Here is a 15,103-nt window from a genome sequence, read left to right as displayed (position 1 = left end):
GCCTGCTTTCCTGGGAGATACCTGGGGAGGCCTTACCATCCAGAATCACTACCATGTCTGGCACGCGGAGGAGGGAAAATCTCACTGTGGTCAGCAGATTCACCTGTTAAAAGGCAGAGTCCTCGGCCTGCACTCCAGGCCTTCCCAGTCTCCAGGGCTGGGGCTGGGAATCTGCTCTTAAGAAGGGCCCGGGAGCATTCTTGGCATCAGAGACTTTTGGGAAACACTGGCTTTCTCCCAACCCTAAATGAGGCTGCCCAACACCGACATTCATTCGTTCGTTCGCTCAGCCATCCGACAACTATGCGACATCCACCTCATTCACTGTCCCACCCCACCCCGTTCTTCCCCGATCTCTGTTCCCGGGCCCCGAGTGCGCCTCTGAGCCCGAATCGTCCCCTCTGTGCCGCCGCTCCGGCTTCGCCCTCCATCCCCCCACTCCGGGCGGCAGCTCTCGCCGAGGCCCCCAGCGAGCCCGGGGCCCGGGACCCTCCCAAGCCCCGCCCGCACGCGGGCGGCCGAGCCCACCTCCCCAGCCCGCGGCTGCGCTCTGGGCCCCGCGCGCCCCGCCCCCACCCGAGACGGGCACCGGGGGGCGCCAGCCGGGACCCCGCTGCTTCCCACCCTCCCGGCGTCCCGGCGCATCGGCGAGAGGCGGAGCCGGAGCCTGGGCTGTGGGCTCCAGGTGCTCTCTGGGGAGGATGAAGCAGGTAGGGCCACGGGGATGCCGGAGGCAGGATATGGGGGGAGAGGACGGGAGGAGCCTGCGGGAGCTCCGGGCGGGGTGGTGGTGGGGGGGCGGTTTGGAGCAGGGGGAGGGGAGGGAGAGGAGGAAGGAGGCTCGTGCTGGGGCCTGGGCCGCACCCCAAATGAACAGGAGGCCTCGGATTGCAGCCGCGGGGGAGGGGCCCCTCCAGCAGAGGGAGTGGGGGTGGGGATGCGCACCGCCTGCCACCCGTGTTTGGTGTCCCCCAGGCCCTGGTGGACGATACTGAGGATGTGTCCCTGGACTTTGGTAATGAAGAGGAGCTGGCCTTTCGGAAAGCCAAGATCAGGTATGTTAGGACCTGGCGTTTAACAAGCATCCTCCAAAGCTGCATATTCACTTGTTCACATTCACTCACCCACGTATTCATTCATTCATTCATTCATTCATTCATGCAGAATGTGTTGAGCATCTAGTGCATGCCAGGCATGGGGCTAGGGAAATAGCCTGGGCAGATCAGACAAGGTCCCTGCCCTCCTGGGGCCTGCAGGCTGGGCTGCAGGGGACTAACAGTGAACAGGCGAACAAAGATGGTAATGAGATAGTTACACAGTGTGAGAAGATTTGGGAGGAAAAAATCAGCGGCTGGTCACGAGAGGTGATGTGAAGTCCGCTGGCCCTGAGTGCAGCCAGGGAGGGCCCCTCCGAGGAGGTGGCGTTTGCACTGAGACCTGAATGGTGAGAAGCAGCCAGCCATGGGAGACTCGGGAGGAAGAGTGTTTCAAGCAGAAGAATAGCAGGTGCAAAGGCCCCAAGGCTGTGTTGGAAGGTCAGAGAAAGGCCCCTGTGTCTGGAGGGTAGTGGGGGGAGGGAGAGGGGCTGGCAGGGAGGCTGGAGAGCTAGACAAGGGCTTCAGTTTTTATTGTAATCCTTGCTTCAGCGCCGGACAGACATAGTGTCCTGGGTTGAGTCCCTTGCCTAGCAGAGACCTTGCACATTCCAGAAGGTGGCAGGACTAGGGCGTGAGGAGTGACTTATGGACGCTGTTGCCGATGACCTGGGCAGCTACCCATCTAGAAACACATGTCTCAGGCACCCTTACCATCTCTCCTCCTGCCCTCGGAGCCAGCAGGTGGGGGCCTGGCCCCTAAATGCCATTCCTTTCTAATTCTCTGATCCAAGTCCAATAAACCCCAGATTGGAATATGACCGTATGAGTGTCCTAGGGCTGTTGTAACAAATGACTCTAAACTTGGCCTAGAAACACTAGAAATTTATTCTCTCACAGTGTTCTGAGCAAAAGATTCATGAAACAGCCATGTCTGGCTTTCGAAAAGGAAAGATAACTTTATTATTATTATAGAAATCTAATAGAGACAGGAGAAGAAAGGAATCTACACATAGGTGAAGGTAATAGTAGGCAATAAGTGAGAATAAGGCAAAGTTACATCAAATCAGGTACTTACAGCATCCAGCCTCATCAGCTGGGCCAAGTCCCATGGAGACAGCCGGGCTGGAGTCCCAGGTGAGAGGCCTGGACAGAGTGTCCTCCCCTCGCTGAGCCTTCCAGCCGACCATCCCCATAAGGGCCGTATTTATAGGGCAAATGACAGGGTTTGAAATTAAACATTTGTTCACCTACGTGCAGTTTGGAGCAAGCTGCATTTCCATGTTTTCGTGTTTCTATGTTTTCAAGAAGCCTGGGCTATGTGTGTCTGCCTCCCCTCCTGGATTCTGGATTCCATCCCGGGGGGCCAGCCCGGCCTGCAGCAGGAGGGGATGTGCAACAGGATTCATAGCCCTTGGAGCCCAGAACGGAAGGGCCAGTTCTGACCTGGAGGCCAGCTAATATATTTCCAACAACCAGGCTCCTGAGGTCATTCATGCAGCACGAGTCTCATGAACAACATTCTTAGCCTGCCTGTGTACGTGCAGGTCTGGGTGGTCGGTTATGCGGGATAAATCACAGACACATCTGTCCATACAGAACACACAATTCTGGAGGCCAGAAGTCCGAAATCATTTTCACTGGGCCTGGACCCTGCTCGAGGCTGTAGGGGAAGATCTGACCCTTGCCTTTCCCAGCTTCCGGTGGATGCCAGGTGGAGCCCCTTCCCCCATCTTCAAGGCCAGCATTGCAGCATCTTCGAATCTCTCTGCCCCATTTTCCTGTTGCCTCTTCTCTGTCAATGTCCCTCTGCCTTCCTCTGCTAGGGTTGCTTGTGAGCGCGTTTAGGGCCCATCAGGATAACCCGGGATAATCACCCCATCTCAAGATCCTTTACTTAATTGAATATGCAGAGTCCCTTTTGCCACATGAAGTGACATTCACAGGCTCCAGGGATTAGGACTTGGATATTTGGGGGGGGGGGTGGCCATTATTCAGCCTGCCGTAATGACCAGTGACTGATTGTCATTGTAAGACGCTGTAAGAGAGCTAGAATCCTGGGGAAAAATCTTACAGAACGTCTGGACTCATTATATGCCCAACTCTGGGCTGGTGGCTGGGGATACACGCTGTACGGGACACACCCCCTTCCTTTATGGAGCTGTCCAGTCTAGAGCAGGGATGGTCATCCTCAACACTGTTGACATTTGGGGCCAAATGATTCTTTGCTGCAGGGGTTGTCCTGTGCATTGTAGGATGTTAGCATGTTCCTGGCCTCTACTCACCAGATGCCAGGAGCACCTCACCAGTAATGAATCCAGACTCTGCCAGTTGTCCCCTGGATGGGGGGGTTGCAAACTTGTTCCTAGCTGAAAATTGTTGGTATGGGGGTAATGGGTGTAGGCATGCCCGTGACTGTTATGGCTCAGTGTTTTAAATGCTGTGGTTGGCAAAATCTTGGGCACTTGTCCTGCTTAGGGGAGAAGTGACAGCTGAGACCCAAAGAATGGGTAGGAGTTAGCCAAGCAAGGAAGGCAGGAAGGGTATGGCATGCAAAGGGTTAGAGGTGAGAGCATGACTTTAGGGAGTTGAGAGTGGTTCACGGTGGCTCAAGACCAGGGGTGCTGGGGAGCGGTCTGAGCAAAGGCTGAGGCCAGGCCCTGAAGGGCTCCTAAGTGAAGTTGTAGAGCTCTGCTGTCCACTAGAACTTTCTGTGAGGATGGAAATGTGCTATATCTGCACTATCCAATATGGTAGCCACCAGCCACAGGTGGCTCTTGAGCAGTTGACACGTGACTAGTGAGAACTGTGGGCAGAACTTTGGATGTTAAATTAAATAGCCACCTGTGGCTACCATATTGGACAGTGCAGTTCTAGAGTTTGGTCACCACTGTAGAGCTTTGTGCAGGGCAATGACAGGCTCAGAGTTGCAGGACGGAGAATGGATGGTGGAGGCAGATGCAAGCAAGGAGGAGAAGCTGGGAGCTTGGACCACGGTGCCCGAAGGGGTGCTAGAGGGAAGTGGGGGTGCCGAGAGGCACATAGAGGTTAGAATCTGCTGGCCTTGGTGGTGGTCAAGATGTGGGATGGGACAGGGACAGTCAAGGGTAATGCCCAGGTTTCGGGCCTAGTGACCCCAGCAAAGGAGAACTTCTGGGGTCACCGATGTTGGGCTCAGGAAGTCCCTGTTGGGTTGTGCTCAGGTGGAGGATGTCTATTTGCCGGGTTTGGTGGGCAGCTGGGGAGAGAGGCTGGGAGGTCAGGGGATCATCTGGACAGCATTCAGAGGCCTGGGAGGCAGCAGCTCCTGGACCCACATGTGTCTCAGATCTACCAATCCCAGAATCCCCCGGTGCACCTCCTGTAGATTTCTGGACACAGCCCTGCACCTCCTTAACCAGATCCACAGGAGATGGGCCTGCGAGTGTGAATTTAAAATAGCCTCTTTCCTTGACTCTGATGCTCAAGAATATGGAGATGGCTCTAAAATCCTGAGGATAAATGAGCCCCCCGGACAGCAGGGTGGAAAGGAGGTTGTTAATGATGTCGATGGATGGGCTTCAGGGGGTCCAGGAACCCTCTGGAAACCATTATCTAAGTCTCATATGTGTGTTGCTTTGGGAAGAGGACTCTATTAGATTGCCAAATGGGCCCATGATCCAAAAAAGGTAAGAGTTACTAGTATAGGGTGAGAATTATTATTTAGAAATTCCTGTTGAAATGGGTGCCAGGTTGACTCTGAAGGGAGATGGAATGATAGAAGGGCCATCTAACAGGAGTCTGGGATATCGGTGCCACCTCTTCTTTTACCAGCTGCTGGCTTTGTGGTTTTAGAAAGGTCACCTTTCTAAAAGGTGGAGGCCTTGCTGAGCCTCCATTAGGCTGTCTGTAAAATGGGGATAATGGTACCAGCCTAACCTCACCATGTGGTTTTCATGCAACTTGTTCAGCAAATATTTACCTAACATCTGCTCGTACCAGGTGCTGGGGTAAGCCCTGGGATAGAGACCAGAGCCAGTCCTCCCCTTCCTGTCCCCAGCTCTAGGTCAGAGAGGTGCAGTGTTATCGTAATGGCACTTAGGGGAGGGCACCTGGCAGGATCAGGGGAGGATGTGACCCTACAGCACACCTGGGCAGGGAGAGGAACTGTTAGCTATGCTGTGTGTGTGTGTGTGTGTGTGTGTGTGTGTTTTCCCCACTGGCTACCTTTTCCCGTTTCTTTTTTCTTTATTTTATTTTGTTTTATTTTCATTGTGGGAAAAACCCACAACCTTAAAGTTACCAGTGTACCCACTCTTAAGTATACAGTTGAGTAGCGTTGAGTATATTCATGTTGCTGTCAAATAGAACCCATTTGAAAGAAAGAAAACTTTCTCATTTTGCAAATCTGAAACTCTGTACCCACAAAACAACTCTCCATTCCCCCCTCTCCAGCCCCTGGCAACCATCATTCTTCTTTCTGTCCCTGTGAACTTGAGATATTTCATGGAAGTGGAATGATATAATATTGTGCCTGGCTTATTTCAATTCACCTAATGTCCTTGAGGTACATCCATATTTTGGTGCCAGAATTTCCTTCCTTTTTAAAGGCTGCATAGTATTCCATCGTATGGATATACCACATTGTGTCCTTCCGTTCCTCTGTCGGCGGATACTGGATTGCTTCCATCTTTTAGCTCTTGTGAATAGTACTGCAAGGAACATGGATGTGCAAATACATCTTCAAGACCCCGCTTTCAATGCATACCCAGACATGGAATTGCAGAGTCCTATGGAAATTCTGTTTTTAGTTTTTTGAGGAATTTCCATTCCATTTTCTGTAACACTTGAACCATTTTGTAGTTCTTCCAGTGATGTGCAGGGCTCTAATTTCTCCACATCCCCACCAGCACTTATTCCCTGTTTTCTCACATGAGGCATCCTGATGGATATGGGGCGGTATCTCATTGTAGTTTCTATTGACGTTCTGATGATTGTTGGTGGTGAGCATCTTCTCGTGAGCTTGTTGGCCGCTTGTATGTCTTCTTTTGAGAAATGTCCATCCATGTCCTTTGCCCATTTTTTTAATTGGGTTATTGGGTTTTTTGCTGTTGAGTCTTTATATATGCTGCATATTAACTCCTTACAAGATATACAATTTGCAGATTTCTCTCCTATTCCGTAGGTTACCTTTCCTCTACTGATTGTATCCTTTGATACGTGAAAGTGTTTTAGTTTGACATAGTTCTGTTTGTCTATTTATACTTTAGTTATTGTTGCTTTTGGTGCCATATTGAGTTGTGTGCCTTTTAAATTGGAATATAGCTCGCATATCATAAACCACCCTTTCCAAGAATGCAGCTCAGTGTGGTTTTTAGTATCATAACAGGGTTGTGCAACCATGACCACTGTCTAGTTCCAGAATTTTTTCATCACCCCAGATGGAAACCCTGTGCCCATTCAGCAGTCGCTCTTCCCACATCCCCCTCCCCCAGCCCCCTGGCAACCACCGATCTACTCTCTGTCCCAATGAATTTCTCCGCTCTGGACATTTTATAGAGATGGAATCACACAGCGTGTGGCCCTTTGTCTGGCTTCATTCACTGAGTATCATGTTTTCTAGGTTTGCCTGTGTTTTGACACAATATGGATTAAATAGATCATTGTAACTCTGACGCTCAGAAAAAAACCTGCATATAGTATGTGTTGGTGAAGTATTTGCTATTGCTATTGTGAATAGCAATAGCAATAGCAAATTTTGAGCCATAAAAAGGAATGAGCCATTCCTTTTTATGGCTCAATAGTATTTTCATTATATGGCTAGAGCACAGTTTGTTTATCCATTTGTAAGTTGATGAACATTTGCGTTATTTCTGCTTTTTGGTTCTTATGAGAAGTGTTGCCTTGAACATCCGTGTACGAGTTTTTCTATGAGCGTATGTTTTCAGTTCTCTTGGGCATAACCCTAGGAGGAAGTTGCTGAGCCATAGGATGAACTCTGTGTTTTCGCCATGCTGTGCTGCAGACCAACTTTGAGTGAGTACTCTGGGCTCCCAGCTGCTTCGGGGAGTAGGAAGAGCCCAGACTCGAGATCAAACAGACCCAGGTTTGGATCTTGGTTCACCATGCTCTAGCCATGTAACTGTGGTTAAGGGTTCAACTTGGCAGACAGCCCCACAGGACACAATAGGCTTTCAGATAAAACTACACTGATTCATCCATCCTATGGAAGGATGCAAGGCAGTGACACTCCGTCTTCATCTTGTCGGGAGATCTAGCCACCATTCCACACACACGGTTCCTTGTGCTCTGCCACTTACATGGGCCATGTTGGGGTACTAGGGCAGTAGCTACAGCACTGTGAGTCACCTAGAAGCTTTGTCCTCTGTGTCCTGCCAACCTTTTCTATGGTTCTGTTCACTGAGGTCCAGTTCCTCCAACCCAGGGCAGTTCCACACTATGAGCGGGCAGGTGTCACACTGCTGTGGGAGATCCAGGTCATTCCCGGGCAGGCCTGATGTTAACCCCATACTCTCGATGACTTTGAACGAGTCCAAGCACCTTCTGAACCCCCCATTTTCTCATCTGTAAAATGGGGGTGATGTTAGCTCCATCATAAGGTTGCAAAAAGAGGACTAGAGGAGGTGCCAAATGTATCTAACCAGCTGAGTGGGGCCCCTGAGACCTTGTATGGGCTTCATAAATGGTACCTATTGTCTGCTTTCTGTGTGACTTCTGTGTCTTGCTCCTGTGGGCGGAGGCGTGACCTCAGTCGGAATAGGATGTCACATATCAGTTGAGACTGTCACATGGGAGCCGGAGACTCTCTCCTCTTGAAAGTTATGTGTATACTTTCAAAGTACTGTCTTCACAAATTTCATTTTGACCCAAAGCTCATGGGGTGCAGCGGGTTCCCACTCAAAGTAGGATGGTTTCCTCCTGCTCCGGACAGCGTTCTTAGATCTGATTTTGGGCTTATTTGTCAGGCTGGGCTGGTTGGTGGGCCTTGGGCCGTGTTGCATGGTTGGTCTTCATCCAGCCCAGGGTCGTGAATTGAGAAGCACTCTGTCCCTTGGTCCCAGACGCCCCAGGGAGTCACATGGGAGTGGGGGCCCGGCCCTAAGGCAAAAATCACACGGAATCAAAACTACCCCCGCAAATCCCTCACTCGCCCGTCAAGCAGAATAATGTTCTGTCTCTCAAGAAATCCTCCACCATCGCTTTCTCTTCCCATGCTGGATCCCAAAGTGGTTCCTCAAAACAAGCCACAGATGAAATTGTTGGCTGCGTTTGAGGGGAAGTTAGAGTGAATGGAAAGTCTTAATAGCAATAGCAAATACTTCAGCAACACATACTATATGCAGGTTTTTTTCTGAGCGTCAGAGTTACAACGATCTATTTAATCCATATTGCAAACCTGTGAAGTGGATACTATGATTTTTAGTGGTTTGAAGATTCAGTTAATTGATGGAGAGACTTGAGTGACTTGCCCAAGGTCACACGGCTAGGAGGTTGCAGGAGGGGGATTTGAACCCTTAGAGTCTGAATTTCTGCCTAGTGGGCTAGATGTTCACACAGGGAGGGACACTAAGGGATGAGCCGTGGGAATAGCATTTTTAAGGCTTCCAGCTTATGCTTACCCTGGGGAGTACTTTATCTTTTCCCTGTATTTCTCAGAGTGCAGAATTGCTCCCAATTTTTAGAGCGGGTTTTCTTTTCTTTCTTTTTTTTTTTTTAAGTAGTCTCCATGGAGCCCAGCGCAGGGCTGGAAGCCATGACCCTGAGGTCAAGACCTGAGCTGAGATGAAGAGTTGGATGCGTAACCGACTAAGCCACCCACGCGCCCCATAGAGCAGGTTTTCTTAACTTCAGCCCTAATGGATATTTTAGACCGGATAAATCTTTGTTGTGGGGGCTGTCCTGTGCGTTGTAGGATTTTAGTGTCAGTAACAATGTACTGCCATCCCTGGGTGACAACCAAAATGTCTCCAGATGTGGTCACATGTCCCCTAGGGGAAAATCACCCCCATTGAGAACGCTGATTAGATTATTTTCTCTCTCTCTCTCTCTCTCTCTCTCTCTGTCTGGGATTCAGATATAGATAAGTTTGCATTTGAGGGGACTCTGAGCATTCCCGACACCTCTGTTTGACACTGGCCCAAGGAAGCTGGTGGGATTGGGGGGTAAGGAAGGAGAAGGGGGCAGATGACCACAGACAGAGCCTTGGTGATCACCTGCAAGTCTCTGAAATCAGGACTAGAGGAGTTCCAGTTCCAGTCGCTACACACATACACACGTGCCCCGCACTCCAACACACTAAGGAGAAGAATTTTGGGTTTTTCTTGGTTGTTGTTCCAGGAAGTCTGTTCCCCTTAATAAGTGAGGATCCCTCACCCAGACCCCTGTCCCCGCTGACCTTGGGGAGGCCGTGCTGCCCCTCTCCCCACTCTTAAATCTCTATTTAAAAAATACAGAAATATAACACATAAACAGGTCCCACCAAGAGCTGATTAATTTTGAGGAAGGTCCATGATTACCAAGGAAAAGAACCCACAGAATCAGGGAACTAGATGAATTTCAGTTCTCTTTGATTAGGGCACAGAATTACATATTTTGAAATTAACTCCTTACATCTACAGCAGCTTAACTTCCCCTTATAGTTCTTGTTAACTTGAAATCAGTTGCATTAAGCACTGTCGCCGATAGTCACCAGTAGGAGAGTTCTGCTGAAGTGTGACCCGCACAATCAGGGAAGGCACCTGGGGACGTTGGTCTGGTTCCTTTGTGTTCGATATTGGAGGGCAGGCTGACCACGTGGACCCAGAGTGTTTAATTCACTCACACTCATTCATTCTGGGGTTGATGCTACTGACATCTGGGGCCAGACGTCCCTTGTTGCCAGGGCTGTCCTGTGCACTATAGGATCTTGAGCAGCTGTCCTGGCCACTACCCCCTAAATAGTGGCCATCCCTCAGTGGCAACAACCAGAAATGTCCCCAGATACTGCTGGGGGCAGGGGCAAAATCACCTCCCCTTTGAGAACCACTGGCTTATTCTTGTGCTCATTTCATTTATTCATTAAATAAACAGAAATTTTCGGGGCACCTGGGTGGCTCAGTCCTTAAGTGTCTGCCTTCAGCTCAGGTCATGATCCCAGGATCCTGGGATCGAGCCCCGCATTGGGCTCCCTGCTTGCCGCTCCCCCTGCTTATGCACTGGCTCGTACTTTCTCTCTCTCAAATAAATAAATAAAATCTTAAAAAAAAAAATAAAGCAACACAAATTTTCAAGAACCTTTGTGTGCTGAACACCGTTCTGGGGGACACAGAGGAAACCAGCCAGGCCTGGTCCTGGCCCGCATGGAGCTGACATTTTAATTAAGGAGAAGACAGTGACCAGCTAAGCAAGTGTCTATAAACAAAGTAACTTTAGAGAGTGATAAGCGCTAGGAAGGGGCATGTAGGGGAAAGGGAGGGGCTCCTTTAGATGAGGGGGAGCTCAGAGGTGTCCTCTGGGAAGAGGTGCATTTGGACCCAAATTTGGAGGAGGAGCCAGGCATGGGAAGATGCACAGCAAGAGAGTTCTGGCAGGAAAACAGCAGGTCCTGTAGCCGGAGGTGGGAGGTGTATTTTAGGGCTGGTGGAGCCAGGGTGTAGGCAGAAGATGCTGGTGGCCTGGGCTGGCTGAATGCCAGGGATACATCTGGGGACTTGGCAGATTTTTCTGGATTGTCCATTTGTGGATGAGTAGGGAATGCTCCCACTGGCTCGTGTGTGTGTGTGTGTGTGTGAAAGCGCGCGCACTTTCTTTGGCATGGGGGGGTATGTGTTGATACAAAGCTTAGCCATAAATGCTGGTGAGTGATGCCCATGACGTTTTCTTACTAGAGATCAACTCAGTGAATTTGGGTTGGAACCCAAGGGGACAGGTCCCGGGGCAGGCCCTTCCCCAGCCCTGAGGAAATCCTCTTCACACGAGGGCTCAGCCCTGGGTGTTCAGCACCACTTAGTCACTCCTCACTCACTATGGGAGCGAGCCGCTCTCAGGGTGACTCAGACGTGGCCACATATGGTGGTAACGGGTGCTCACATTTTCCCTGCATTACAGTACGGATGTGTGTCTCCCCTGGATTTTAAAATGCTCTAGAATGGGAACAGCAAAGGGAGAATCAGGGATGCTGACTCCAAGCCTCAGACATACCCTTGTAGGCCAGGGAAGAATTTGAAATGAGTTTGAACTTAAATTTAAAATCGGGACAGGTCACATTAGAAACCCGACTTGCTCAGAGTAGGTGAACCAAAGACAAAAGGCAGATGGGTCATCAGCAGGGGCTGCAGGGATGACAGAATGAGGAAAAAGTGCCTGATGGGGACGGGGTTTTACTGTGGAATGATGGGAGTGTTTTGCAACAGCAGTGTGAATGTCTAAATGCCACTGAAATGTTCCCTTTAAAATGGTTACTTTTATACGATGTGAATTTCACCTCAATACATTGTTGTATTTTTATTTATTTTTTCATTCATTTATTATTTATTTTTAAAGATTTTATTTATTTATTTGACAGAGAGAGACACAGTGAGAGCGGGAACACAAGCAGGGGGAGTAGGAGAGGGAGAAGCAGGCTTCCCGCCGAGCAGGGAGCCCGACGCGTCATGACCTGAGCCGAAGGCAGACGCCTAACGACTGAGCCACCCAGGCGCCCCGTCGTATTTTTATTTTTTAAAGACTTTATTTTTAAAAGCAGTTTGAGGTTCACAGCAAAACCCAGGAGAAGGTACACGCCCTCCTGACACCCCCCACAGCCTCCCCCATATCACCACCCCCTCTGCCCCGATACAGCGTAGGTTCATGAACCTACGTGCACACATCATCACCCACAGTCCGCATTTTACCTTAGAGTTTGCTCTTGTGTGGTACATTCTCCTTAAGGTATCACAAAGACTGGCTTCATTGCCCTAAAAATCCTCTGTGCTCCTTCCTGTTCATCCCTCCCTCCCGCCAACCCCTGGCAGCTATGGATCTTTTTCCTGTCTTTATAGTTTTGCTTTTTCCAGAATGTTGTGTAGCTGGAATCGTGATATGCGCCCTTTTGAGACTGGCTTCTGTCACTTAGTAATATGCAATAAAACCATTTAAAACAAGAAACGGATAGCTGGCTTCTTCAGGAAAGCCGTGAGCGTTGGAGGGGTGAGCTGAGTTTTGGACCTGCCCCTTATGGGTGAGCCCAGCCCTCACCCAGCCAGTGGACTGTCTACCTCCGCCCAGCTCAGCCCATGAGCACCTGCACTGGCGGCCCCGTGTCCCCACCCCTTGAGGACAGCGGGGAGTGAACACTGATCCTACAACAGAATTTCTTCCACTTTCCTGGGGAGTGAGAGGCCTTGAGTTGGAATTCCTCTCTGATGGCGTGGTTTTCTCCCCAAATTTTCTGAGGCCACCGGGTGATTGAGGGGCTCATTCCCCATAGCCTAGTGTCGGGGCTCACACTGTGTGGACATCTGAGGCCACTTACCCTGAGCTCCCCCCATTCCTGTTCATCCCCCGGCCTTTGAATACGCTGAACTCTCCGCTGACAAATTTGTCCTTTAGATCTTCACATAGTTTTTAAAATTCTTTATTTTTTTGGCAGAGATATAATTCACATACCACAAAAGTCACCCCTTTATTTTTTTTTAAGATTTTATTTATTTATTGACAGAGACGCAGCAAAAGAGGGAACACAAGCAGGAGGAGCGGGAGAGGGAGAAGCAGGCTTCCCGCCAAGCAGAGAGCCCGATGCGGGGCTCGATCCCAGGACCCTGGGACCATGACCTGAGCCGAAAAAACCTTTTACTTTGAAATAAATTCAAACTTACCAGAAAGCAGCAGGAGGGAAGCCTGCTTCTCCCTCTCCCACTCCCCCTGCTTGTGTTCCCTCTCTCGCTGTCTCTGTCTCTATCAAATAAATAAAATCTTAAAAAAAAAACTGTCATGAAAGATAAAGGCTGGAAATATTCCACAATAACTAAATGCAGTGGGCAGTCCTGGGTTGGTGTGTACACACACACACACACGCCTACAGCAGGTGAACCAAGGTAAAGCTATGTGCTAGTCCTTCGGACTATTCTTGCTTTCTGGTAAGTTTGAACTTATTTCAAAGTAAAAGGTTCCCAAATACTGTGAAATATCCAGCCAGTGTCCAAAGTTTCTTGATGGTCTCATCCTTTTATTTATGTATTATTTGTTGGAACTTGCTGTTAAGTAACATGCACATGTTACAGTTGGTTGCTGGATTTCTTAGGTCTTTAACCCATGGTCTCCCCAGTCTCCTTCTGTCTTTTCTTCCCTTTTGTGATCGCGCTGATGTTCTGTAGAGCTTCCTACGGTCTGGATTTTGTAGTGCCCTTCAATATTTTCCTTCAGCCCCTATACTTCTTGCAAATTAGTAGTTGGAGCCGGCAGCTTGATGAGATTCAGGTGTGGCTGTTTGGGCGCCAGCTTCAAGGGGTGGGGGGCATCCTTCCACCAGGGGCTCCTAATGCCTGGTGGTCCTCAGCGGCCTCCGTCCCTGAGTCCTTTTGGGGTTGCAGCCTGGCCGCTTTCCAGTTCTGTCATTCTGTGCTCATCAGTGAGCCGAAGTGATCTAGAAGCTTCCTTTGCACCCTCCCCCCATTAGTGTTGTAGTCACTGCCAGGCGTACTTTATATAGAGAAAAGGCACGATGCCTGTTGGCTTCTTGCCCTTCACTCTTCTGTGTTCTAGATAGGAGTCCGTCATCTTGCATCTCCCACAGGTGAGCTCGGAGGGCTGCTTGTAAGTGTCCGATGACGCACGGATAAGGCGTATTGTCCTTGTTACTCATACTGTGCCGCCGTTGGCCCGTGGGAGCCTCTTCCAGTTGGCCCCTGCGCCGTTTGCCCCGACTCTCAGGGTCTCGGACAGCTTCCCTGCTACCTGCAGTGCGCGGATGTCCCAGCCTCATCCTGCGGATTTCTCCACCTGTGCTTGGGATCTGCCGCGTGGCATCCGGAGGCCACAGTCTGGCTGTGTGTCCTGCCTCAGCCCCCAGGCTCCATGGCTCGGAAGTGTGTCATGTGGGCCCGGACTGCCATCTCCTAGTGGACATATTTTGGGCGGCGGGGAGTCGCCGTTGTCAGCAAGTACGTGCCCCTTTCTGTTGATCTGTGGCTCACTGGGGGGCAGCCCACAGGTGGGGCAGCCCACAGGTGCGGCAGCCTGGAGGCTCCAGGCTGAGTTGGCTGCTTAGAGCAGCTGCTAGCCCTTAGGGCACCATCGCGCAAACCAGAAAAGGCGACCTTTCCTCCAGCACGGAGAGGGGGAGGCGGGGTCTGATTCTCGCTACCGTATCCTGCGTGGATGCCGCTTTGTTCCCCCCCTGGGGCCGTTCCCTTCACCGGGCTTCCGCGTCCTTCTCGGCAAGATGTCTTGCTGTCTCCTTCCTACCTGCCTTATGTGGGCTCATTTGTCCCAGGGTAGGTGTTATGGGTTGACATGTCTCCTCTCCAAAAAGGATATGTGGACGTTCTAACTTCTAGTACCCCGAGAAGTGACCTTATTTGGCAGCGGGGTCTTTGCAGATGTAGTTAGTTAAGATGAGGTCACGCTGGAGCAGGGTGCGCTGCTCATGCAGTGGGACTGGTGTCCTTCTAGAAAGCCAGCCTTGTAAAGACAGACACGTGGAGAATGCCATGTGACGTTGGGGGGCAGAGATTGGGGTGAGGAGCCACAAGCCAAGGAACTCAGAGGGCGCCAGCTGCCGTCAGGAGGGAGGAGAGAGGCACGGGATGGATGCTCCCTCACAGCCCTCGGCGCAAACCCGCCCTGCCCACACTGTCATTTTGGATTTCTGGCCTCCAGGCTGAGGAACAGAGAGCAATTTCTGTTTTAAGCCGCCCTGGGAAACGGGATACAGCAGGTGACTCTATTCCTGCTACCCCTGGGGTGTTCTAGGACTAGCAGCACCGGCATCACCTGGGTGCTCGATGAAATGCAGGCTCTGGGGCCCCACCCCAACCCTCCCGAATTAGAAT

General features: G+C 50.6%; 1 protein-coding gene across 2 annotated transcripts in view; it reads left to right on the top strand.

The window, feature by feature from the left end:
- Window positions 1-466: 466 nt before the first annotated feature.
- The window catches only part of TVP23A (trans-golgi network vesicle protein 23 homolog A), a 27,710-nt gene continuing 13,073 nt past the window's right edge, over window positions 467-15,103 (top strand). Inside the window, exons 1-2 of one of the 2 annotated variants that reach the window (XM_035722068.1) lie at window positions 467-710; window positions 976-1,055. In XM_035722068.1, coding sequence (XP_035577961.1) covers window positions 702-710; window positions 976-1,055 — 89 coding nt within the window. In that variant the 5' untranslated portion in view covers window positions 467-701. Of the gene's footprint in view, window positions 711-975; window positions 1,056-15,103 lie in introns of those variants that run through there. The other variant, XM_035722067.1, reaches the window with a different exon arrangement.

Source organism: Zalophus californianus, chromosome 10, assembly GCF_009762305.2.
Source record: "Zalophus californianus isolate mZalCal1 chromosome 10, mZalCal1.pri.v2, whole genome shotgun sequence".
NCBI classification, from domain to species: Eukaryota; Metazoa; Chordata; class Mammalia; order Carnivora; family Otariidae; genus Zalophus; species Zalophus californianus.
Note: the sequence above shows the minus strand (reverse complement) of the source record. Positions and strands in the feature narration are given on the sequence as shown.